At 43.8% G+C, this 27,395-nt stretch overlaps 2 protein-coding genes across 3 annotated transcripts in view; one reads left to right on the forward strand and one right to left on the reverse strand.

The window, feature by feature from the left end:
- LOC139554511 (choline transporter-like protein 4) overlaps positions 1-11,385 on the forward strand; it is a 39,149-nt gene extending 27,764 nt beyond the window's left edge. The window contains exons 7-22 of one of the 2 annotated variants that reach the window (XM_071367355.1): positions 1,819-1,879; positions 4,200-4,320; positions 4,826-4,909; positions 5,689-5,801; positions 7,196-7,318; positions 7,490-7,589; positions 7,740-7,832; positions 7,971-8,073; positions 8,262-8,524; positions 9,396-9,490; positions 9,590-9,693; positions 9,841-9,914; positions 10,074-10,144; positions 10,294-10,388; positions 10,469-10,553; positions 10,694-11,385. In XM_071367355.1, the coding sequence (XP_071223456.1) occupies positions 1,819-1,879; positions 4,200-4,320; positions 4,826-4,909; positions 5,689-5,801; positions 7,196-7,318; positions 7,490-7,589; positions 7,740-7,832; positions 7,971-8,073; positions 8,262-8,524; positions 9,396-9,490; positions 9,590-9,693; positions 9,841-9,914; positions 10,074-10,144; positions 10,294-10,388; positions 10,469-10,553; positions 10,694-10,812 (1,704 nt within the window). In that variant the 3' untranslated portion in view covers positions 10,813-11,385. The remainder of the gene's footprint in view (positions 1-1,818; positions 1,880-4,199; positions 4,321-4,825; positions 4,910-5,688; positions 5,802-7,195; positions 7,319-7,489; positions 7,590-7,739; positions 7,833-7,970; positions 8,074-8,261; positions 8,525-9,395; positions 9,491-9,589; positions 9,694-9,840; positions 9,915-10,073; positions 10,145-10,293; positions 10,389-10,468; positions 10,554-10,693) is intronic. The other variant, XM_071367356.1, reaches the window with a different exon arrangement.
- Positions 11,386-15,409: 4,024 nt separating this feature from the next.
- Positions 15,410-19,949, reverse strand: LOC139554512 (E3 ubiquitin-protein ligase RNF5-like). The gene is made up of 6 exons (XM_071367358.1): positions 19,600-19,949; positions 17,137-17,155; positions 16,343-16,455; positions 16,194-16,248; positions 15,744-15,855; positions 15,410-15,648 (listed from the first exon to the last, which is right to left on the reverse strand). Exons 1-6 carry the CDS (start codon positions 19,806-19,808, stop codon positions 15,548-15,550), a joined length of 609 nt encoding a protein of 202 aa, XP_071223459.1. The 5' UTR covers positions 19,809-19,949; the 3' UTR covers positions 15,410-15,547.
- Between the last annotated feature and the right edge of the window lie 7,446 nt (positions 19,950-27,395).

Consider the following 27,395-nt stretch of genomic DNA (forward strand, 5'->3'; position numbering starts at 1 on the left):
ACTATTTTCTACATTTTAGAATAATAGTGAAGAAATCAAAACTGAGATAACATATATGGTATCATGTAGTAACCAAAAAAAGAGTTAAACAAATCAAAATATATTTAACATTTGAGATTCTTCAAAGTAGCCACACTTTGCCTTGATGACAGCTTTGCATACTCTTGGCATTTTCTCACCTGGAATGTCACCTGGAATGCATTTCAATTAACAGGTGTGCCTTGTTAATTTGTGGAATTTCTTTCCTTCTTAATGATTTGGAGCCAATCAGTTGTGTTGTGACAAGGTAGGGCTGGTATACAGAAGATAGCCCTATTTGGTAGAAGACCAAGTCCATATTATGGCAAGAACAGCTCAAATGAGCGAAGAGAAACAAAAGTCCATCATTACTTTAAGACATGAAGGTCAGTCAATCTGGAACATTTCAAGAACTTTGAAAGTTTCTTCAAGTGCAGTCACAAAAACCATCAAGCGCTATGATGAAACTGGCTCTCATGAGCACCGCCACTGGAAAGGAAGCCCCAGAGTTACCTCTGCTGCAGAGGATAAGTGCATTAGAGTAAACTGCACCTAATGCAGTTTGCAGCACTAATAAATTCTTCACAGAGTTCAAGTAAGACACATCTCAACATCAACTGTTCAGAGGAGACTGTGTGAGGCCTTCATGGTTGAATTGCTACTACTAAAGGACACTAATAAGAAGAAGAGACTTGCTTGGGCCAAGAAACATGAGCAATGGACATTAGACTGGTGGAAATCTGTCCTTTTGGTCTGAGTCCAAATTTGAGAATTCTGGTTCCAACCGCTGTCTTTGTGAGATGCAGAGTAGGTGAACGGATGATCTCTGCATGCGTGGTTCCCACCGTCAAGCATGGAGGAGGAGGTGTGGGGGTGCTTTGCTGGTGACACTGTCAGTGATTTATTTAGAATTCAAGGCACACTAAACCAGCATGGCTACCACAACATTTTGCAGTAATACACCATCCCATCTGGTTTGCGCTTAGTGGGACTATAATTTGTTTTTCAACAGGAAAATGACCCAAAACACACCTCAAGACTGATTAAGGGCTATTTGACCAAGAAGGAGAGTGATGGTGCTACATCAGATGGCCTGGCCTCCACAATCACCCGACCTCAACCCAATTGAGTTGGTTTGGGATGAGTTGGGCCACAGAGTGAAGGAAAAGCAGCCAACAAGTGCTCAGCATATGTGGGAACTCCTTCAAGACTGTTGGTAAAGCATTCCTCATGAAGCTGGTTGAGTGAATGCAATGCTGAGAATGCAATGCTGAGAGTGTGCAATGCTGTCATCAAGGCAAAGGGTGGCTACTTTGAACAACATAAAATATATTTGATTTGTTTAACACTTTTTTGGTTACTACATGATTCCATATGTGTTATTTCATTGTTTTGATGTCTATACTATTATTCTACAATGTCAAATAGTTTTGTTTTTTTTAAATAAGAAAAAACCCTTGAATGAGTAGGTGTCCAAACTTTTGACTGGTACTGTGTGTATGTATGTGTGTATGTATGTATATGTGTGTGTGTGTGTGTGTGTATATGTATGTATATATCGGAGATTGGAAATTATGCGGACAATTACATTGATGGAAACAACAATCTTATCTGCAATATTAAAGCTGATCTGCCTCATTAATTTGTTTTATTAATACATTTTTAAAAGTTCCGTCCTATAACTACGGAGGATTTGTAAATTCACATTTTCTTCAAATAGGCTTTCATTGATCATGGTTTTCAGTGACTCCTCAAAACCTATCCATAATTAGTAGTTTAACCTTTTTTTCTTTACCTCAGAAAGTTAAGGAAATTGTGGATCAAGAGCTGTGTCCGTTCTTCTACACTCCTACAATTTCTGGTGAGTGATCCTTGCTTTTTTCATATTCACTTTCATAATTACATACAGTGCATTCAGTCCCATTTTCAGTCCCATTGACTTTTTCCACATTTTGTTACGTTACAGCCTTGGATAAAAATAAAATAAAAAATCCTCATCAATCTACACACAATAACCCATGATGATAAAGCAAAAACAGGTTTTTATAAATGTTTGCAAATGTATTAAAAATATAAACCAGATACCTTATTTACATAAGTAGTCAGACTCTTTGCTGCATCCTGTTCCCAATGATCATCCTTGAGATGTTTCTACAACTTGATTAGAGTACACCTGTGGTAAATTCAATTGATTGGACATGATTTGGAAAGGTACACACCTGTCTATATAAGGTCCCACAGTTGACTCTGCATGTCGGAGCATATATCAAGCCATGAGGTCGAAGGAATTGTCCGTAGAGCTCCGAGACAGGATTGTGTCAAGGCAATGATCTGGGGAAGGGTACCAAAACATTTCTGCAGCATTGTAGGTCCCCAAGGACACAGTGGCCTCCATCATTCTTAAATGGAAGAAGTTTGAAACCACCAAGACTCTTCCTAGAGCTTGCTGCCCGGCCAAACTGAGCAGTTGGGGGAGAAGGGCCTTGGTAGTCACTCTGAAAGCTCCAGAGTCCCTCTGTGGAGATGGGAGAACCTTCCAGAAGGACAACCATCTGCAGCCCTCCACCAATAAGGCCTTTATAGTAGAGTGGCCAGATGGAATCCACTCCTCAGTAAAAGGCACATGACACCCCGCTTGGAGTTTGACAAAAGCCACCTAAAGGACTGACTATTAGAAACAAGATTTTCTGATCTGATGAAACCAAGATTGAACTCTTTGGCCTGAATGCCAAGTCACATGTGGAGGAAACCTGGAACCATCCCTACGGTGAAGCATGGTGGTGGCAGCATCATGCTGTGGGGATGTTTTTCAGTGGCAGGGACAGGGAGACTAGTCAGGATCGAGGGAAAGATGAACGGAGCAAAGTACAGAGATCCTTGATGAAAACCTGCTCCAGAGTGCTCAGGCCTAAGCCTGTGGCGAAGGTTCACCTTCCAACAGGACAACGACCCTGAGCACACAGCCAAGAGAACGCAGGAGTGGCATCGGGACAAGTCTCTGAATGTCCTTGAGTGGCCAGCTAGAGCCCGGACTTAAACCCTGATCAAACATCTCTGGAGAGACGTGAAAATAGCTGTGCAGCGATGCTCCCCATCTGACCTGACAGAGCTTGAGAGGATCTGCAGAGAAGAATGGGAGAAACTCCCCAAATACAGGTGTGCCAAGCGTGTAGCATCATACCCAAGAAGACTCGAGGCTGTAATCGCTGCCAAAGGCACTTTAAAAAAGTACTGAGTAAAGGGTCTGAATACTTTTGTAAATGTGATATTTCAGTTTTAGATTATTTTATGAATTTGCTAACATTTTTAAAAACCAGTTTTTGCTTTTTCATTATCAAATCAAATGTATTTATATAGCCCTTCTTACATCAGCTGATATCTCAAAGTGCTGTACAGAAACCCAGCCTAAAACCCCAAACAGCAAGCAATGTAGGTGTAGAAGCACGGTGGCTAGGAAAAACTCCCTAGAAAGGCCAAAACCTAGGAAGAAACCTAGAGAGGAACCAGGCTGAGGGGTGGCCATTCCTCTTCTGGCTGTGCCGGGTGGAGATTATAACAGAACATGGCCAAGATGTTCTACCGCTCCTGCTGTCTCTAGAGAGTTGAAAACAGCAGGTCTGGGAAAGGTAGCACGTCCGGTGAACAGGTCAGGGTTCCATAGCCGCAGGCAGAACAGTTGAAACTGGAGCAGCAGCACGGCCAGGTGGACTGAGGACAGCAAGGAGACAGCATGCCAGGTAGTCCTGAGGCATGGTCCTAGGGCTCAGGTCCTCCGAGAGAAAGAGAGAATTAGAGAGAGCATACTTAAATTCACACAGGACACCGGATAAGACAGGAGAAGTACTCCAGATATAACAAACTGACCCTAGCCCCCCGACACATAAACTACTGCAGCATAAATACTGGAGGCTGAGACAGGAGGGGTCAGGAGACACTGTGGCCCCATCCGATGATACCCCCGGACAGGGCCAAACAGGCAGGATATAACCCCACCCACCCATTATGGGGTATTTTGTGTAGATTGAGGGGGGGGAAACGATTTAATACATTTTAGAATAAGGCTGTAACAGAATGTGGAAAAAGTCAACGTGTCTGAATATTTTCCGAATGCACTGTATCTAGAAGTCGTTAAATATAAACATTTCAAATGAATTATGTTTTCTTTTTATATTTTTCTTTAGTGCTGGGAAGATGCGTACCTGATGTTACAGCTCTGAAAAATATTCCTAATGACTTTGCCAATACGTGGGGCTTGCCATCAAGCATCAATGATACAGTCAATGGCATCGGGAACGCAAAAGGGTAGGGGGTGTTGTGTGTGTGTGTCAAAAGTTTAGATGCACCTACTCATTCAAGGATTTTTTAATTTTTTAACATCACAGCACAGTTGAAAAATATAAATCAGGGTTAGGGGAAAATAATAAAGGAACATTTATTTTATTTATATTTACAGTACCAGTCAAGTTTGGACATAGCTACTCATTCAATGGTTTTTCTTTATTTTAAAAATTATTTTCTACATTGTAGAATAATAGTGAAGACATCAAAACTATGAAATAACACATATGGAATCATGTAGTAACCAAACAAATGTTAAACAAATCAAATATATTTAACATTTGAGATTCTTCAACAGCCACCCTTTGCCTTGATGACAGCATCTTCAACCGTTATAAATTCTGTTAACAAAATCGTCCCTGCTTTTGTCTTAATTTATCCTGTAGTACTCTTCATCGTGCTGTTTTCTGTCAAAGACATTGTCAGTAATTACTAGCATTAACATGTCTTTTCCCTGTGTGTCTTGTAGTGACATGGTAAACAGCTTCAAAGCCAAGGAGATTGGAGTGAGAATCTTTGAGGACTTTGCGTCATCATGGCAGTGGATCATCGCGTGAGTCTCTCTCGGGTTCATTTTCACCTCTCATCAGACCACCCCCTACACCAATTACTTGTCAATGCACAATTTCCAGTGTGCTGTGGTATTAGAACAGGAGAAACCAGAGAAGTTTGCATGGTCGCTCTATCGTTCACGTTACACTTAATACATTTAACTTATTAAATATGAGATTGCTGCAGATAGAAGCTAACATTGATAAGAGATGGCATGCTTATTAGGGCCGGGACGATACCAGTATTACTGCAAGGAAACAAAACACGAAGCGGATTTCACTTTAGGAAACGGCCCTAATGTTGGAAACAAACATCATTATGTTGTCATCTAGTCACATTTTATATATTTTTCAAGCTACAGCACACAATATTTGACATACAGACAGTTTTTAAAGGACCGACGAGCTTGGTCTGCTTCGTGTTTTCATTTTTGCCAAGAAAAGAATATTGCCATACTGGTATCGTCACAGCCCTAATGCTTATGACGCTAAGTGCTTATAAAACTGGACAAACCTGTAGGTGTCAAAGTGTGTTTTACCTGTATCAGACCCATATCTTTAGATACATGGCTTTGCCATATCCGGTGGCTTGATACATATTTACAAATCACTTAAGTCAATTATGTAATAATCCTTAATCTGTGACACCGGCCTTATATTTTAATAATGACCAGAAATGTCTCTTTCGAATTTTTGTTTTCCTCCACCTCCTTTTAACTTTATCCGCTCTTCCAATCCACTCTCTTACCCAGCTATGTTCCTCTCTCCTCTCCTCCCTCAGTGCACTGGTCATAGCCATGGTGGTCAGTTTTCTGTTCCTCCTTCTGTTGCGGTTTATCGCCCCTGTTATGGTCTGGGTTCTTATATTTGGAGTGTTGGCAGTAGGTGCCTATGGTAAGTCATTGATAATAACAGGTGTGGTAACAATATGTCTACTAGCATGTATGTAGTGTACTCTCTCTAGTAGGTCTAAACACACATGACACACAAAAGTATGTGGACACCTGCTCGTTGAACATCTCATTCCAAAATCATGGGCATTAATGTGGAGTTGGTCCCCCCTTTGCTGCCAAAACAGCCTCCATTCTTCTGGGAAGGCTTTTCACTAAAAGTTGGAACATTAATGCAAGGACTTGCTTCCATTCAGCCACAACAGCATTAGTGAGGTCGGGCACTGATGTTGGGCAATTAGGCCTGGCTCGCAGTCGGCGTTCCGATTCATCCCTAAGGTGTTTGATGGGGTTAAGGTCGTGGCTCTGTGCAGGCCAGTCAAGTTCTTCCACACCGATCTGGACAAACCATTTCTGTATGGACCTCGCTTTGTGCACGGGGGCATTGTCATGCTGAAATAGGAAAAGACCTTCCCCAAACTGTTGCCACAAAGTTGGAAGAACAGAATTGACTAGAATGTCATTGTATGCTGTAGCGTTAAGATTTCCCTTCACTGTAACTAAGGGGCCTAGCCCGAACCATGAATAACAGCCCCAGACCAGTATTCCTCCTCCACTAAACTTTACAGTTGGCACTATGTATTGGGGCAGGTAGCGTTCTCCAGGCATCTGCCAAACCCAGATTCGTCCGTCGGACTGCCAGATGGTATAGTGTGATCCATCACTCCAGAGTCCAATGGCGGCGAGCTTTACACCACTCCAGCCTACGCTTGGCATTTCACATGGTGATCTTTGGCTTGTGTGCGGCTGCTCGGCTGTGGAAACCCATTTCATAAATCTCCCGACAAACAGTTCTTGTGCTGACGTTGCTTCCAGAGGCAGTTTGGAACTCGGTAGTGAGTGTTACAACCGAGGACAGACGATTTTTGCATGCTACGCGCTTCAGCACTCGGCGGTCTCGTTCTGGGAGCTTGTGTGGACTACCACTTCGCGGCTGAGCCGTTGTTGGCCCTAGAAATTTCCACTTCACAATAACAGCACTTACAGTTGACCGGGGCAGCTATAGCAGGGCAGACATTTGACGAACTGACTTGTTGGAAATGTGGCATCCTATGACAGTGCCACGTTGAAAGTCACTGAGCTCTTCAGTAAGGCCATTCTATTGCCAATGTTTGTCTATGGAGACTGCATGGCTGTGCCCAATTTTATACACCTGTCAGCAATGAGTGGGGCTGAAAAACCGAATCCACTAATTTGAAGCTGCGTCCACATACTTTTGTAATATATAGTGTATGTAGTTCACATTGGTTTAAGAACATGGACTTTTCAGGGTGGTTGAAGCATATATTTTTTTCTGTCACGCTCTGCTTGCCTGCCTGCAAATCTGTCTGTCTGTAGGCATATATCACTGCTGGTGGGAGTATGACAACTACAGAAAGTCGACTGTCTCCATCACTGACATAGGCTTCACCACCGACTTCAAGGTCTACCTTCAGGTCAAGGAGACCTGGCTGGCCTTCTGTGAGTCTGATATTACACATGCTCATTTTATGTCTGTTTTCTTCTGTACACAGACTGACAGACATTCCTTTCTGATGACAACTTTGTACCATTGTGTTGACCTATCTACTTCCTCCCTACATCTCTTTCTTTCTTTCTTTTTTTCTTTTCTTTTCTTTCTTTCTCGCTCAGTGATAATCCTGTCTGTGGTAGAGGGCATTCTTCTCCTGACCTTGATCTTTCTGCGGACCAGAATCCTCATCGCCATCGCTCTCATCCAGGAGTCCAGCAAGTGAGTCATGTTAGATATATGAGCCAGGATTACACATACTGGCCCATACACACACACACAACCATGTATTGTGACAAATATTTTACCAATATTGCGATACAACCTAACTTTTCAGCACACGTCCTGTAACTATGTCGCTCTCTTTCACAGGGCTGTCAGTCACATGATGTCTACGCTGTTCTATCCTCTCATCACCTTTGTTTTCCTGGTGGTGTGTGTGGCCTATTGGGGCATCACTGCTCTGTATCCTCTCAGTCATTTAAATATTTGTGGGTATTTACACTGCCTATTATAGTTTTATGACAAAAGGTCTGTTTTGTATCTGTGTTCCAGTCTACAAACTCCACGGTATCGTTAACCCACTTAACAGAGGTTGTTTAGGTATCTGGCCACTTCAGGTATTCCAGTGTACAAAGTGGTGGCTCTCAACTCTACTCAGGATAACTGTGGCCAAATCAGCGGCAATGAGACCTGTGACCCACAGGTAAGTGTTCCTGATTAACTTTGACCCCATAGAGATACATGCAGAAAGCCCAACTCAGAAATACAGAAAATGTGTCTTAGTTCAGCCGTCTACTTAAAAAAAAAATTAAAAAACTGTTTGACCCCTTTCCATCTCTCCATTCATCTCATCCCTTCCTCTTTCATCTCTCCCCCTTATCTTTCCCTCAGACATTCTACAACTCTACAGACTACCCGTGGTGCCGATCGGCGCGCTGCATCTTCATCAAGTACAACAACGAGGGCCTGCTGCAGAGGAACCTGTTCTACCTGCAGATCTACAACGTGGTGGCCTTCCTGTGGTGCGTCAACTTTGTCATCGCCATGGGCCAGTGCAGCCTGGCCGGGGCCTTCGCCTCCTACTACTGGGCCTTAAACAAGCCCTCGGACATCCCCACCTTCCCCCTGTCCCAGGCCTTCATCCGCACAATACGGTAAGAGAGTAGACAAACACTTCAACAGTAGGGGTGTGGTGGTGCCTTTCCTTGCCTGGCCACTAGAGGGTCCACAGACCATATACTGAGTGTACAAACATTAGAAACACCTTCATAATATTGAGTTGCACCCCCTTTTGCCCTCAGAACAGCCTCACTTTGTCAGTGCATGGACTCTATAACTTGTCAAAGTGTTCCACAGGGATGCTGGATCATGTTAACTCCAATGCTCCAAGTTGGCTGGATGTCCTTTGGGTGGTGGACCATTTTTGATACACACGGGAAACTGTTGATCGTTGCAGTTCTTTTTATTTAACCTTTATTTAACTAGGAAAGTCAGTTAAGAACAAATTCTTATTTACAATGATGTCCTACCAGGGAACAATGGGTTAACTGCCTTGTTCAGGGGCAGAACGACAGATTTTTACCTTGTCAGCTCGGGGATTCGATCCAGCAACCTTTCGGTTACTGGCCCAACGCTCGAACCACTTTTTGACACACTCAAACCGGTGTACCTGGCACCTACTACCATACCGCGTTCAAAGGCATTTAAATATTTTGTCTTCCACATTCACACTCTGAACAGCAGACATACACAATCCATGTCTCAAGGCTTACAAATGCTTATTTAACCTGTCTCCTCCCCTTCATCTACACTGATTTTGAAGTGGATTTAACAAGTGACATCAATAAGGGATCATAGCTTTTACCTGGATTCACCTGGTCAGTCTGTCATGGAAAGAGCAGGTGTTCCTTATATTTTGTACACTCTGTAATCTGAGCCAGAATCAAATGTTGTATTTTGTTAGCTTTCCATTCAATTAACTCCCTCTCTCCCCCTATGTCTATGTTTCTTTCTTGTTTCTCTTAGATACCATGTTGGCTCCCTGGCATTTGGTGCTCTGATCCTCACCCTCATCCAGATAATCCGGATCATCCTGGAGTACCTGGACCACAAGACCAGAGGTCTTGGACTTCCCTTAAACTGTTATTATTATCCGATTCGATCCGAAACATGTAATCGCTCTATTATATATGTGTATGTATGTGTCTCTTTCTCTCTAGCGGCTCAAAACCCCTGTTCTCGGTTCCTCATGTGCTGTCTGAAGTGTTGCTTCTGGTGTCTGGAGAAGTTCATCAAGTTCCTCAATAGAAACGCCTACATCATGGTCAGTCTCCACTACGTCACCATAACATCATCACATATACCTGTTAATTCCAAGTCCCTGTCAGTCAATCTCGCTCAGTTCCCCCAGTATAGAATATTTCTGGTAGGCTAAGGCTATGTGTTTAATACACACCTCTTTTTTCCACAGATTGCCGTATATGGAAAAAACTTCTGTGTCTCCGCTAAAAACGCATTCATGCTTCTAATGAGGAACATTGTCAGGTACAGTATGTGCTCTAGTAATGGTTGGTATGCCTGTGGGAAGGTGTAGACTTGTTTTTCCCTCTTACATAAGAACATTTTGCATGGATTTGATTGACTGCTGTGGAACCAAAGCTGAGTGGTGGGGACGTGTTTTCCTGACTGTGCCTCTCCACTCAGGGTGGTGGTGCTAGATAAAGTGACGGACCTGCTGCTGTTCTTTGGGAAGATGCTAGTGGTGGGAGGAGTAGGTAAGAGGACAACATAATTATTATGGTGTTATCATTGGTGGTAGTTCTGAATGGGAGCTCCTTTGGTGCATTTTACAGGCCAGAAGTGTGATTGGATAACCGGTCTAAATGAATCTTTAACCAATCCTCCTCTACTCTTCTCTTCTCAGGTGTCCTGGCCTTCTTTTTCTTCTCTGGCAGAATAAGACTACCAGGCAGCAATTTCCATACTGAAATGCTCAACTATTACTGGATGCCCATTATTGTAAGTGAGTCATATATACAGGTAATTAAATGTGTGTTAGAGAAAGAAATTGACAGCGTTGTATGTCTTGGTGGTAACAGGTGGTTGTGGTGGGAGCATACCTCATTGCTCATGGATTCTTCAATGTGTACAGCATGTGTGTGGACACACTTTTCCTCTGCTTCTGTGAGTAGAGCACCTCCAACAACAAATATTACTGTATCAAATACTGAACACTCATGCATTACATTGTTACATATCTTACTTCATTGCACAACATTTTATTTTTCAACATCCCTGTTGATTTTTCTCTCCCTTTCTCACAGTGGAGGACTTGGAGCGACATGACGGAACGATGCAGAAGCCATACTACATGTCCAAGAACCTGATGAAAATCCTCAATAAAAAGAACAGGGGACCTAAAAATGGCAAAGGAAAGGATTGATGAAATAGTGCCTTTAGACGAATTAGAGCCACAGTTACTTTCAATATCCTAGAAACATCACAACATCTGAGAAATATGACCTTTTTTCTTTCAGCCTTATCACTCCTTCTGTTTTCCCCCTTCTGACATGTCAAAGTTGACCCGTAATGGATCACTTTTTTGCACTTTCAACTTGAGATTACATGTATGTGTCCACGCTTATGAGTGTGATTAGATATTTTCTTAAATTCCAGCTACTCCTTCTAACTTACCAAAACTCTAACCAAAATCAAATGTTTATTCTCTCCCAGGGCTTATTTGTTTTCAGAAAATATACCTTTTTCTCAAGTGAGCAAATTATTTATTAGATATAGAAATCGTCGCCATAACTGTTTTAAATACTTTTTATGATCCTCAGTACTCCGTATATTGTTTCAGTTTAAGGTCTCTGTTAGTTTATTTGTTAAAGTAACACTCAGTTTTATGATTCTATATTTTTTTTTAGATGTTATGTAATATTGTAGATATTTTTTAAACATTTTATTGTAATTATGATTATATCTAACACTTTATTAAAATGTTTTCCCATGCTGACATCACTCCTGTATATTGCCTTGCACAGTGATGGATTGCTCTACAGGAATATACCTCTGGTTTATTTCACACATCAGCTTGAATCAGTGGTGCATATTTTACATTTAAGTCATATGTGACCTTCTGAAATGTTCTGAAAATCTTGAGACACTTGCAGGCTGCAGCCCCTTGTACATGGGAGCAGAAGACAAAGCTCTCTTTAGCAGAACTAATAGCAAGTCAGGTATGAGGTGTCTCAACGTGATCTGAGCATTTCCTATTATTCTGTACGTAAATCCGAGACACTCCATTTAGTATGATATGTAACGTTTCGAATGGTATGTGTTTATTTGTGGCTCGCTTACATCCAATTAGTATATTTTGCAAAATGTACAATATGTTACAAATTCCAATTTGTTGTTGCTAATGTTTAGGTGGCTAACGTTAGTCAGCTATCTCTAGTGGATAAGGTTAGGTTAAAGGGTTAGCTAACATGCTAAATAGTTGCTAATTAGCTAAAATGTTACTTGTCCGTGATGAGATTCGAACACGCAACCTTTGGTTTGCTAGACGTTCACGTTATACGCCCGCCCACCCACCCACCCACCCTATTTTAGTTTTTGCCTTAAGTAACCTTCTGTCTTATCATACTAACTTAAGTGTCCCGGATGTAAGTTTACTATATTACGTCTAGTCTGAGACCAGTCTGGTCCCCTAATTCTATTCTTATTAAGTATGGACCCTGGAACAAATCAAATTCAGTCTAGAGTGAGCACATCCATCCATTTGGCTGCACGCACTCAACACAACTACAGTACTTTCAGTTGTCAAGTATCAATGTTAATTTACCTCACATACTGTACTACCCAATATGTCATAATCTCACTACATTCCTCAACCTCTTGTCTCCTGAGACCCAGAGAGGGAATGCATGTGGGAGTTTGCAGTCATGTGTTGTATCATGTGATCTACTAAAGACTAATCACGTAATCATTCAACAGTCCAGTACAAGAGCAAGTGCCTCTACTGTTGAGCCAAATTCTAGTAGCATTACAGCAATGTAATGCTACTAGAACAGTTTGGGGGTAAACAACCTGTGCAACCAGTTCTGTTAATCATATGACCATCTCGACTGCAAGCATAGTAATAGATGGGATACACCTGATCCAGCTAATTTAGGTTACAATGAAGCTGAGTATTTTATTCTTGACATGGATCTAGTGTGTTCTTTGTGGTTGAATGAATCCCATCTGTGCCCAGCCCATTGCCTTCCACAATTCAGCATATTTGGACATTTCATAAACTGAGACAACACCGGCCACATTAAATGTATTAAACAACTATTTATTCAGACAGCAGGAAAACAATTTCCAAAGCTCTGTGACCATTTGGTTTTGCACAATGTCTCACTGTTGTCTTGCACAAGACTTAATACAAATGTAATTTATATTTTTTGTCAAAATAAACTCCTAATACAAATGCTTAGCTTGATCAGACAGTGATATGCAAGAAATTACAACCTGTACCCCCCCCCCACCCCCCATCTACCACTTTGTGCCCTTCCTTTCCTCAACCCCTTGCATGGCTGGTGTTTAAGGTGCTACAGAGTTCTTGGACACTTGATCTTGAGCCCATTTCATATACTTCACAGGAGTTGTATCATAATTAAATGGGTAGGGTGAAATAGGAGTTTGCTTTTCATACACTGCTCACTCGCCTCTGGTTGGCTCATATGTGCATCATATGCAATAGATTGTACCATTCAGTAAGCGTTGTACGAGTACAAAAGAGTAACTTGTCTTTCACTAGTGGAAGAGGGGAACTCGGCCACATGTCAGGTTGCCTGGTTAAACCTGAGGTCTCTCACATCTTGTCTCAATCCCATGGCTGGTCGTTCAGAAAAAGGTAAAAACAGCATTTACAATATTCATATATACAAATATATACACACACCCAACCACAGACCGATACACACAAACACAATCAGGAGAAACACTCATTGCAATAGAAATAAGATAATAGTCCATGTCACATTGGGAACAGTTCATGTTTCTCACCGCATGTTATTTTCTTGGCTGCAGATGATAATGACAAATACTCATTCTGACTTGGGTCAAAAAGGCTCTGGCAAACACTGTATTGACTTCTGCACCTGGGCCGTGTTCAGTAGGCACAAAGCGGAATAAAACAGTGAACTGAAACAGTCCTGAATTTGTCCAATAAACACGTTGCAAAATGTTTTTTAATGAATGTGACCCTGCTGTCATCTTTTCCTGTGCAGCACTGTGCCCAGCAACAAAACCCCCAGGGCCAGTTTTTCAGAACATTTAATCCAGATCGAATGATCCTGTGTTCAATTCAATTCCAGATCATTTTGCTTTGTAGATTTAAATGTTACAAAAACTGTCCCCAGACTATTTGCTCATATGTGGCCAATTCTCCACAAAGCACAACTGTACACAATACAATACTGCCCACTCCAGTCTTCCCATACACTATCCTCATGACTCTTTATCATATAGGTTAACAGACTAACACTATTGTAAAGAACTCTTAAATATAATCTTAAATTATATCCACTATACAGTGCATTTGGAAAATATTCAGACCCCTTCTTCCACATTTTGTTACAGCCTTATTCTAAAATTGATCAAATAATTTTTTCCCCCTCATCTACACACAATAACCCATGACAAAGCAAAAACAGGTTTAGAAATTTTAGCAACTGTATTCAATAAAACAAAACTTATTTGCATAAGTATTCAAACCCTTTGCTATGAAACTCGAACTTGAGCTCAGGTGCTTCCCATTTCCATTGATCATCCTTGATGTTTCTGCAACTTGATTGCAGTCCACCTGTGGTAAATTCAATTGATTGGACATGATTTGGAAAGGCACACATCTGTCTATAAAAATGTCCCACAGTTGACAGTGCATGTCAGAGCAAAAACAAACTCAGGAGGTCGAAGGAATTGTCCATAGAGCGCCGAAACAGGATTGTGTCGAGGCACAGATCTGGTGAAGGATACCAAAACATGTCTGCAGCATTGAAGGTCCTCAAGAACATAGTGGCCTTCATTTTCTTAAATGGAAGAAGTTTGGAACCACCATGACTCTTCCTAGAACTTTCCGAATACACTGTAGCTCTAATCCACATTATTAGGTCTGTCTTCTCTATATGACTTCACAGTGCAATGGCAGTTTGTTAAGATTATATATAAAGTTGTTAGTGTACCCATCTGTACACTAGTCTAAAGAATATTCATAAATTGGGTTCGTAAATCTACGGACAAATTATTTAATCAGTTAAATTGTAAACAGGAATATCCAAATACATTTTCCCCAAATTGTACTTGACGGTGATACGTTACTCTTTGGCCTGGAAAAAAGTGGCTATAGTGATTAAAGAAAAACATTTATGTTATCAGGTAAATCCCATTCTCACCCTCCCTTAAAACTCAAAACAAGCTCTAATATTTGGGGAATTAAACCTGAAATTCCTCCAAGAGGCAAAAACAAGTAATTCCATTTTGTCTAAATAGTTCTATGTTAACCATATATTACATAGGTTTTGTGGTGCAGTAAAATTACTTAGATCATCCCCTAACTTACTATTAAATCATTCCAATCATTTAATATTGACTATCCACCAGTCCCATCCCTGAAAGTCAGCCAGCCGCCCCACCCCTGTGTGTGTGTGTGCGCATTTATGTACAAATTCCACAGAAAGAGGGCGATAGTGTCTTCGCTTTACTCACCCTCGTGCTTGGGTATCATCCACCACCAGAGTGTTGTCTCAGTGTACTCTCCCTATCCAAGTGAGTCTCGTAAATCATTTGGGGGATACACAAATCTTTGACTGGTTTGTGTTTCCTGAACTAGATAGCTCTTGCTAAGAGTGAACCGCCAGTCATCCCACCACCACCCATCTATAGTCTAAAGCAGAGGTGTCAAATATTCCATGGAGGGCCTGGTGTCTTCGGGTTTTTGTTTTTTCCTTTAAATAAAAACCTAGACAGCAGGTGAGGGGAGTTATTTCCTAATGAGTGACCTTAATCCATCAATCAAGTAGAAAGGAAGAGCAAAAACCCACAGACACTCAGCCACTATTGAGTAAATCAGTCGTTCCTGGTGTTTTGACGTGTGTATGAGTGTGGGCACCTTTCCTTTCCCTCCCTCTCCCTTACACGCTCAGCAGCCAGAAGAAGAAGAAGATGGCCACAAACAGGAAGAGAGAGTCCTGCCAGTTGTTGCCGTTGCCTTGGTGATCGGCTGCATATGCGTCTGGGGGAACAGTGATAACATTGCAATGACTAGCCAACAGCTATCGCATCAAGGAATAAATGGATGGTTGTGTGTGTTTGTATGTGTGTGTGTACCTGCTCTGTGGTAGGGGTCGTTGGTGTTGAAGACTGTGGTGAAGAAGCCGAAAGGGAAAGCACCGATCCCAAAGGACATGTGGAAGCCATTGTCCCCGAACCCCTGGAAGGGCTGCAAGAAGAGAAAAGAAAGGAATAGTGGTCTCTCATTACAAATAGAGTGAACACACAAAATAACCATGTAATAAACATCATATTAAAAGGATACTTCGGGATTTTGGCAATGAGGCCCTGTATCTATTTCCCCAGAGTCCGATGAACTCGTGCATACCATTTTTATGTCTCTTTGTTCAGTATGAAGGAAGTTAGAGGTAGTTTTGCGAGCCAATGCTATCTAGCGTCAGCGCAATGACTGGAAGTCTCTGGGTATCTGCTAGAATGATAAAATACCGAAGTATCCCTTTAAACATCAATTAAAATGTAAGCGATGAAGAGGAGAGGAAGACTCACCCCTCTGCTCTCTGGCTCTGTTCTCTGTCCCGGAGGACGAGGCGGGGTTTTCAACCTGGAGGACGAAACACCAGTTAACCAATGCAGTTTCTCAGTGTCACACGTTCACAAATACGCACACTCAGACTCAAAAAACACACACAGTGTACCTGGGGTCCTCTTGGCTGGAGCTTCCTCTGCCGTAGAGGGGGATGACTTTCTCTCTGCTGATGCCTGCTTTACACACAGGACACTGCTGTTGGCTGGGCCGCGTCTCCAACCACTGACACAGGCCGAGGAGGGAGAGAAAGAGGGATCATATGACAGGTGAGACAGAAGCCATACCGTCTGTTCAATACCGTCAGTCTATTGGCATGCACTGACTTAGATCTACCGTGTGTGGCACGTTGCACTATGTGCTGTTCTGTGTTATGTAGAAGGATGAGTCAATATACTGTAGTAGAATGAATTATTTAAACAATTTAAATTGGGGGAGAAAAAAAAACTCCACATTATACCTTGCACTTTCTGTGTCGGTAATATAAGAGAGTTGTGCAATATAGCACAAAACAGTGTCAAATACAAACAGGGTACACAAGGCACTGAAGGCAGTAGTGTGGACACTATTCTATCAACAGCGTCAGCGCAGTAACTAATGAACGAAAAACCTTGATTCTCAAAGGAGAAGGATATGCAATACTAGGCATGGTGAAATGTACGTTACAGCTAGTGCTATAATCTAAAGCACCGCAAAGACAAAAAGGGGGTTCACATAAAACACTGGTGTTATGAATGGGAGCTTGAGAACATTCTCAACTTTAAGCTGCACTGAGTCAACTGACTGACCAAGGTGGTCTCAGGTCATGTCATCGGACTGGGAGCTGGTTTCAACCAGTAGAAAAAGTGTAGCCTAATATTTACCACCACGGTGAAACTAAAGACAACTTTAAAATGGCATACTTACTTGATGAAGGCAGGGCCAGCTGTGAAAGAGAGAAGGAGAAAGATTAGTGTGGGTATTATGAATGGCGTCACCTAGAAACATGGTGACATTTGGAGCAACCTCCTAGCGGCCTACTTCATCGAGTCTGAATTGATACACAGAGATTCTCAATTGCATATTCCTCGCATCCTCGCTCTTCGCCTCCTTCTCAAAACCCATTGGATGAGAAAGCTGAGGTCCCGCCCCTCTGACCTTCTCCTCCAATGGGTTTTGAGAAGGTGGTGAGGAGAGAAGACACAAGGAGTATGCAATTGAAACTCTCCCATAGTGTGCTAGATTTTGGAATCCATATTCACCTTATTTTCCAGTAGGCCCCCCCACCTACAGGGCGCATCTGGTTACCCTGTTCTGACCTTAACGATGTGAGTGATTAAAATCATCCGGGATCCCCATCGCTAATGTTAATTAGCTCCATTGGTCATCGCTTGTTTGCACAGTCTCGCCTCACTGCTGGCCAGATTAATGCATTGTGGGAGAGAAGGATGGTACATGTACAGTAACACGGCACAGGTGTGGCATATCAAGAAGCTGATTAAAAAAGCATGATCATTACACATGTGCATCTTGTGCTGGGGACAATAAAAGGACACTCTAAAATGTGCAGTTGTGTCACACAACATCACAGGTGTCTCAAGTTGAGGGAGCGTGCAATTGGCATGCAGGACTGTCCACCAGAGTTGTTGTCAAAGAATCAAATCATTTTTCTACCATAAATTGCCTCCGTTATTTTAAAGAATTTGGAAGTACGCCCAACCGGCCTCACAACCGCACACCACGTGTAACCACGCCAGCCCAGGACCTCCACATCCGGCTTCTTCACCTGCAGGATCGTCTGAGACCAGTCAATCCGACAGCTGATGAAACTGAGGAGTATCTGTCTGGAATAAAGCCCTTTTGTGGGGGAAAAACAAATTCTGATTGGCTGGGCTAGGCTCCACAGTTGGTGGGCCTATGTCCTCCCAGACACACCCACGGCTGCACCCCTGCCCAGTCATTCGAAATCCATAGATTAGAGCCTAATGAATTTATTTAAATTGACTGATTTCCTTATATGAACTAACTCAGTAAAATCGTTGAAATTGTTGCGTTTATATTTTTGTTCAGTATACATAAAATATAGTTATATTTTTCAGTTCAGTAATATGTCTTCCATCAAGTCTCATTGATCAACTGGACTGGAGTTTTTTTTCTGTCGAGGACAGTCTATTCTTACTCCTCTATAGTGACAGTGCCTCTGACACCAATCCCACTCTTAACCCCGGAGATGTGACTGAACTCCACACGAATGAGTCAATGCATGTTTACATTACAAACAATGCAACCGTAGCCAACAACTTTGCAGAAACTTGAAGGTCAACGCCTGCTGTTTGTAATACATGATCCAGGCGGCAATATTGGGAAAATCTAAACCAGTGATGACATGTGCTTAGTAAAAATCAATGATTGTTTAGTGTGAGTCACCAAAGTTATCCATTGCGCAGTGTCTATTAGTTATTAATACACCCAACGCAGAAACTCAACCACTGACTGAGTTCCATGCAGCAACCAGGTGTGTACCAGAGAGGCATTCACTGTTACATTGCAAACGTCAGATTGATACATTGTTGCTGTTGCTGGTGCACATGTGAAGCTGGAATGGGACATGAATCAAGTTCCATAAGCATGATTTTGGCAAGATGCTGATGGCTAGGCAACTAGGCTACTTCCAATAATGGACTAAAGAAGCCTAACGTTACTCCTTATAGACCAATGAATGACCTTACATATTCTGTAGCCTGGGTACCAGTCTCTTTAGGTAACCACTCCGTGTACTCCATGTCATGTGCCCATGGCAAGGAGTGGAACGTAAGATAAAGAGACTGGCCCTCAGAAAAGCGAATAGGTTCTGGAAGCCAAAACAGCTAAATACTCCATCTAAACGTGAATCGATTCTCATTTGCGGTACTGTTCTAGAAACATAAATCACTCTACTTTCATATCACACAAAAAAACTAAATGTAACATACAAACTGTAAATTGAATGAATGTTAATAAAATGTGCGAACATTTTTGTAAAGGCATGAGCATACACCATTGTCAAATCCACTTTATTTCGATGGGTTGGCTAATGTATGAAGCTCAGGCAATCAACAACACTCATTCATGATTAACATTCGCTATTACCTAGACCTCCAAGTTGGCCATCTTGCTTTCTAGCTAGCTAACATTTAACTATATAGAAATAAGCCTTGTGCATGCATTTGTCATCGACGTGTGGGTGTGAACCAACAAACAACCTGCTTGTTATCGTAGAGAAACTAGCTAGCTGGAATTTGTTAAAAAGATAAACAAGGCAATGTCAGATGACTAGGTATGTAAGCAAGTTGCTAGCAGCATACAACATTCCCTACTCGACGATTGATCAAAAGTATCCCCGCCTCGTACCAGAACAAGTGCCCGCACAAACTGATGACAGCGTCCCTTGCTGTGTCCAAACAAATGTTGCATTCGAATGTGGCCCGATCTGACTTGCGTTCTGCCTCTCCGCCGCTTCCTCCCGGGCCATCGCGCTCGTTGCTGTTCTCACCATCCGGGAACCCTCCTCTACTTGCGGGCCCGTCGTCACTCGAGGACCAGGGATCCGCGGCCGCCATAATTGTTTACTGAAAAAGTAATAACTCCGCCAGACGAGAGCTAGCTTCGAGATTTCACCGTACCTGTGCACCACCCCGCCCGTTTCCGTAAAAAAAATAAACAACTGGGAGGAGTTTAAAGGTCCTGATCAGTCATTCGGATTCCCATTGTAAAATAGACGTTTGTGACTGAAATATATGCTAAAAATATAAGAAAACTCGATTTTTCTCCCGTGGCTAACTACCAGAGAGTTTTAAAACAGGCTGAGTGGGTGGGGAGTTTATATTGATGACTGGCAGCTCTATGAAACGCCTATGTGAAGGATGCAGTGAGCAGTGTTGCAGTAATACACAAAGCAACTCACACAACATTGAAATTGCAAATCTCCCATTTGGCATGTCTCGTGTGATGCGATTCACAGAAGTGCTGACTGATGTGTTGACATACCGACTGCATCAGAGTTTTAAACGACCACCTTTCCCTTTTGGTCCATGCTGGTTGAAGACCTAGCTACCCAGACACATTTTTATTTATTTAACTAGGCAAGTCAGTTAAGAACAAATTCTTATTTACAATGACGGTCTACACAGGCCAAACCCGGACGACGCTGGGCCAATTGTGCCGCATATGGGACTCCCAATCACGGCCGGATGTGATGCAGCCTGGATTCGAACCAGGTACTGCAGTGACTGCAGTAACTTTATGATCAAACTTAAAAAATGTAGAAGCAACAGTATTTTTCATACTTTGGTCATCATACTTTAATCTGGTTTCATCCAAATATCATCCAATTTCATGAAAAACATGATTTTCACTGTTCATGACCTTTAAAGGTTTTGACTAGATGGAATAGCCTACAGCTACAGACGAGATCTACAGTTTAACTACCGCTAGACTTAATGTTTTGAAGCCAGAGGACGAGTCTGAGTCTTGTGCATCTTTCTAGTACTTCGACTTTTCGGCCTAAAAATCACTGACGTCATGATTTGACCTCGTTTTTTTTCGAGTTCCCAGTTGTCTTGAAAGCACCAAGTAGCCCAACTACTTCCCACACAATTGCGGGACCTCAGTCCTTGAGAAGCGGGAGAAAGACACTGGCGCGTTTGAGTGGTAAGGCGAAAGTAGCCGACTGTAGACGAAAGTCGACGACTAAAGTCGGGGAGGGAGCCTACATATGCACCGACAGTAAGTCGGACAACTTCATTTGTTTTGTTTTGGTACAGTCCACATGTAGCTTGTTTTTGGTCACAGGTCCAGGAATGGCTGAAGAATTGCAATATTTACCTGGAGTTAACCCTGTAGATAGCACTACTGGGCGATCTAAAAAGTCAGAGTTAATCGATCAATAATATAATAATACTTTTAGCAAAAAATAACATTTTCAATTTACAATCTGTAAAAAGAATGAGAATAAAAAGGTTCAGAAATGTTGTGAAACATCACAGCTGAAAAATATATGGCAAATAGAAATCCAATATGGATGGTGTTAACAGGTGAAGGTAGGGACTAATAACAACTAATAACAACAAGATAACTCATATAAAACATGCTGTGCCGTAAAACGTATATAGGTTAAGAACTTTTTTGAAAGAGCACTGTTTGAAAGATATAGCAAATAGAAATCAAACCGGAGGGACAGCATACATGTATGGGAGAGGTTGAGGGTAGAGGTGTCACGTTCCTGACCTGTTTTCCTTTGTTTTGTATTTATTTTAGTTGGTCAGGGCGTGAGTTGGGTGGGTTGTCTATGGTTGATTTTCTATGTTGGGATTTTGTGTTCGGCCTGGTATGATTCTCAATCAGAGACAGCTGTCAATCGTTGTCCCTGATTGAGAATCATACTTAGGCAGCCAGGGTTTCACTTGTGTTTTGTGGGTGTTTGTTCCTGTGGAGGTTTTGTTGCCACACAGGACGGTTTCGGTTTTGTCACGTTGGTTGTTTTTGTATTTTGAAGTGTTTTGTTGACTTTCATTAAAAGTATGAACACTAACCACTCTGCGTTTTGGTCCACACCTTCTGTCAGCGAGGACAGCCGTAACAGAAACACCCACCACAGACGGACCAAGCGGAGTGGAGAAGGGCAGCGACAGCAGCAGAGACAGACAGAGGAATGGACATGGGAAGACGTCTTGAACGGCAAGGGTTGCTACACATGGGAGGAGATCCTGGCTGGAAAGGATCGCCTCCCATGGGAACAGCTGGAGGCAGCGAGGAGAGCAGAGGCTACCGGAGAGAGGAACCGGAGGTATGAGGGTACGCGGCTAGCATGGAAGCCCGAGAGGCTCACCCAAAAATTTATTGGGGGGGAGCTAAAGGGGAGTGTGGTGAAGCCGGGTTGGATACCTGAGCCAACTCCCCGGGCTTACCGTGGAGTGAGAGGGCGTCGTACTGGTCAGACACCGTGTTATGCGGTGGAGCGCACGGTGTCCCCAGTACGCGTGCTTAGCCCAGTGCGGGCTATTCCACCTTGCCGCACTGGTACGGCTAGGTTGGGCATCGAGCCGGGTGCCATGAAGCCGGCCCAACATATCTGGCCTCCAGTACGTCTCCTCGGGCCGGCGTACATGGCACCAGCCTTACAGGTGGTGTCCCCGGTTCGCATGCATAGCCCAGTGCGGGCTATTCCACCTCGCCGCACGGGCAGGGCTACGGGGACCATTCAACCTGGTAAGGTTGGGGAGGCTCGGTGCTCAAGAGCGCGTGTCCTCCTTCACGGTCCGGTATATCCGGCGCCACCTTCCCGCCCCAGCCCAGTACCATCAGTGCCTACGTTACGCACCAGGCTTCCAGTGCGTCTCCAGAGCCCTGTTCCTCCTCCACGCACTCTCCCTGTGGTGCGTGTCTCCAGCCCAGTGCCTCCAGTTCCGGCACCACGCACCAAGCCACCTGTGCGTCTCCAGAGCCCTGTACGCACTGTTCCTTCTCCCCGCACTCGCCCTGAGGTGCGTGCCCTCAGCCCGGTACCACCAGTGCCGGTACCACGCACTAGGCCTACAGTGCGCCTCATCCGGCCAGAGCTGCCCGTCTGCCAAGCGCCATCTGAGCCATCCGTCTACCCAGCGCCATCTGAGCCATCCGTCTACCCAGCGCCATCTGAGCCATCCGTCTGCCCAGTGCCATCTGAGCCATCCGTCTGCCCAGTGCCATCTGAGCCATCCGTCTACCCAGCGCCATCTGAGCCATCCGTCTACCCAGCGCCATCTGAGCCATCCGTCTGCCCAGCGCCATCTGAGCCATCCGTCTACCCAGCGCCATCTGAGCCATCCGTCTGCCCAGCGCTATCTGAGCCATCCGTCTACCCAGCGCCATCTGAGCCATCCGTCTACCCAGCGCCATCTGAGCCATCCGTCTGCACAGCGCCATCTGAGCCATCCGTCTGTCCCGAGCCATTAGAGCCGCCCGTCTGTCCCGAGCCGTCAGAGCCGTTCGTCAGTCAGGAGCCGCCAGAGCCGTTCGTCAGTCAGGATCTGCCAGAGCCGCCAACCAGACAGGATCCGCCAGAGCCGCCAACCAGACAGGATCCGCCAGAGCCGCCAACCAGACAGGATCCGCCAGAGCCGCCAACCAGACAGGATCCGCCAGAGCCGCCAACCAGACAGGATCCGCCAGAGCCGCCAACCAGACAGGATCTGCCAGAGCCGCCAACCAGACAGGATCCGCCAGAGCCGCCAACCAGACAGGATCCGCCAGAGCCGCCAACCAGACAGGATCCGCCAGAGCCGCCAACCAGACAGGATCCGCCAGAGCCGCCAACCAGACAGGATCCGCCAGAGCCGCCAACCAGACAGGATCCGCCAGAGCCGCCAGTCAGCCAGGATCCGCCAGAGCCGCCAGTCAGCCAGGGTCCGCCAGAGCCGCCAGTCAGCCAGGGTCCGCCAGAGCCGCCAGTCAGCCAGGGTCCGCCAGAGCCGCCAGTCAGCCAGGGTCCGCCAGAGCCGCCAGTCAGCCAGGGTCCGCCAGAGCCGCCAGTCAGCCAGGATCCGCCAGAGCCAGCCAGCCAGGATCCGCCAGAGCCAGCCAGCCAGGATCCGCCAGAGCCAGCCAGCCAGGATCCGCCCCTCAGTCCGGTGCTGCCCCTCAGTCCGGTGCTGCCCCTCAGTCCGGTGCTGCCCCTCAGTCAGGTGCTACCCTTTGGAATAGTGGGATTGACATGGAGGGTGGATATTGGGAGGAGGCCACGGAAGCGGGGGTTGACTATGGTGGGGTGGGGACCACGACCAGCGCCAGAGCCGCCACCGTGGACAGACGCCCACCCAGACCCTCCCCTAGACTTTGTGCTGGTGCGCCCGGAGTTCTCACCTTAAGGGGGGGGTTCTGTCACGTTCCTGACCTGTTTTCCTTTGTTTTGTATTTATTTTAGTTGGTCAGGGCGTGAGTTGGGTGGGATGTCTATGGTTGATTTTCTATGTTGGGATTTTGTGTTCGGCCTGGTATGATTCTCAATCAGAGACAGCTGTCAATCGTTGTCCCTGATTGAGAATCATACTTAGGCAGCCAGGGTTTCACTTGTGTTTTGTGGGTGTTTGTTCCTGTGGAGGTTTTGTTGCCACACAGGACGGTTTCGGTTTTGTCACGTTGGTTGTTTTTGTATTTTGAAGTGTTTTGTTGACTTTCATTAAAAGTATGAACACTAACCACTCTGCGTTTTGGTCCACACCTTCTGTCAGCGAGGACAGCCGTAACAAGAGGAATAACAAGAGTTAAAAACAAACAAAATAAAACTATTGTAAAATAGACTGTGTTCATAAAATGTATATAGCATGTATAAGCTGGAAATATAGGCCTAAGCATTGTTGTTCACTAGTTTACTCCAATTGGGGGGGGTGGTAGGGTAATAAAGGAACTGTATATATATTTTTAAAGATGTGTATGTATGTATATATATTATACTATATTATTATATTATTATATTTGCAAAAAAATATATGGGGGATTGGAAGTGATGCAGACAATTACATTGATGGAAGCTACAATCTATCTGCAACATTAAAGCTAGGGGTGTTTTCTGTTAAGAGAATGTGTTTCTTGTTAAAAGGCTGAACAGCACTAAAGGGCACTAAGCAAAGGCACTATGTGTATTCCTGGGATTAAGTGTATTTATTGGTATAATTCTATAATGGACTATAGTTATCTGTACTTAATCCTATAATGGCCTGTAGTAATATTATAATACGATAATGACATATAGCAATCTTATAATTGCCTATAGTAATCTGTACTTATTATTTTCTGGAAATAATGTATAGGCGCGCCACCAATATAATTGATCCAAGGAACTAGAGGGGAGGTGAAACTCCGCCTAGAGGAAAGAACTTAGATTTGGAAACAATGGTGGAGTAAAGCCAAGGGGATATGGTTATTAGCATAAAGTGGAGGGACTATGAAACTTGTATAAGCATGAAACTGTATAAAGAGACTGAGTCGGCAGTTGGTCCATGGGCCAGCTCGGCTTGTTACTTTTTATAAAGTATATTTGAATTCACAAGTTCCAGTATCTGAGAAATATGATTGAGCGAACATTTCCACGACAAAGCTGGTCTACCCCCTAAATTTAACAAAGAAAAAAGAAATAAAGAATATAATATAAAAAGTCGGACAACTTCTGCAGTTTCTACGAAATGCGACAATGGCAGACATGGCATTCGCCTTTGTTATTGCCGACGAAGTGGATGCTAACTAAATTCCACTTCTCCTACACAAGTGGTTCCCAAACTTTTTATAGTCCCGTAAACCTTCAAACATTCAACCTCCAGCTGCGTACCCCCTCTAGCACCAGGGTCAGCGTACTCTCAAATGTTGTTTTTTTGCCATCATTGTAAGCATACGATAAATTTATTAAACATACGAATGAGTGAGTTTTTGTCACAACCCGGCTCGTGGGAAGTGACAAAGAGCTTTTATAGGTCCAGTGCACAAATAATAATCTATTAATAATCAATCATTTTGCTCTTTATTTAACTATCTTACATATAAAACCTTACTTGTTCATCGAAAATTGTGAATAACTCACCACAGGTTAATGAGAAGGGTGTGCTTGAAAAGATGCACATAACTCTGCAATGTTGGATGAGAGAGTCTCAGTCTTAAATCATTATCCACACACAGTCTGTACCTGTATTTTGTTTTCATGCTAGTGAGGGCCGAGAATCCACTCTCACATAGGAACGTGATTTGAAAAGGCATCAATGTCTTAACAGCTCGATTTGCCAAGGCACGATACTTTGAGCGTAGTCCAATCCAGAAATCTGACAGTGGCTCGGAAAAGTACCTACGTAATTGCGCACCCAACTCACTCAGGTGCTTCGCTATATCACATTTGACCTTGTCCATAAACTTCAGTTCATTTGCACACAAAAAATCATACAATGATGGAAAGACCTGTGTGTTGTCCTTGTTAATGCAGACAGAGAAGAGCTCCAACTTCTTAATCATAGCCTCAATTTGTCCCGCACATTGAATATAGTTGCGGAGAGTCCCTGTAATCCTAGATTCAGATCATTCAGGGGAGAAAAAAACATCACCCAGATAGGCCAGTTGTGTGAGAAACTCGTCATCATGCAAGCGGTCAGACAAGTGAAAATGATGGTCAGTAAAGAAAACTTTAAACTCGTCTCTCAATTCAAAAAAAATTTGTCAATATTTTGCCCCTTGATAACCAGCACACTTCTTTATGTTGTAAAAGTGTTACATGGTCACTGCCCATATAATTGCATAGTGCAGGAAATACACGAGAGTTCAGGGGCCTTGCTTTAACAAAGATAACCATTTTCACTGTAGTTTCCAAAACGTCTTTCAAGCTGTCAGGCATTCCCTTGGCAGCAAGAGCCTCTCGGTGGATGCTACAGTATACCCAAGTGGGTGGATGCTGCAGTATACCAAAGTGGCGTCGGGAGCAACTGCTTGCACGCGTTACCACTCCACTATGTCTCAATGACTGTTTTTTTTACTATTCAGTTTAAATATGTGTTTTTATGTCATACAGTTGTGCGCTGAAGGAACTTGAATCAATGAAGGACCTCTATGGTGCCAAACTCATCCTGCAGCGGTATCAGGTTAGGAACTGCAAGCATTTCAAGAACCCCGTCTCTGTGTCAGTGTCTGCTCTCCATGCTGGAAGGGACTAATCCTCACCACTACTTTGCCACACAGGTATGTGTTATATCGTATCTTTATGTACCTGGGTCAATCAATGATCGAGTTTCCCTGCTTAGATGTTGCATGCATCAACCAATGGTTGCGTGCTACCTCAATTGACTGTGCAGTTGGGCACCAGATTGCTATAACACGGGTTGTGTTCCTCTGCTCAGATGTTGCTGACACATGTCAGATCTTAGAACCCTGGATAGGTATCAGCTAACCACATCATATGCTATAGCAATCTGGTGCCCAATGGCACAATTGATGACGTGGCAAGCAACCATTGTTTGATGCATGCAACATCTGAGCAGGGGATCGTGACCATGTGGTTAGCTGCTACGTGAAATACCTATCCAGGCTTTGTGAGACCTGGTATGTGTCAGCAACGCTTGAGCAGAGGAACACGGCCAATGTGCTAGACCAGGGTTCCCCAACTTGCGGGCTGAATTTGCCCCCCCGGGTGGTTTTAT

Source organism: Salvelinus alpinus, chromosome 26 (assembly GCF_045679555.1).
Source record: "Salvelinus alpinus chromosome 26, SLU_Salpinus.1, whole genome shotgun sequence".
Lineage (NCBI taxonomy): Eukaryota > Metazoa > Chordata > Actinopteri > Salmoniformes > Salmonidae > Salvelinus > Salvelinus alpinus.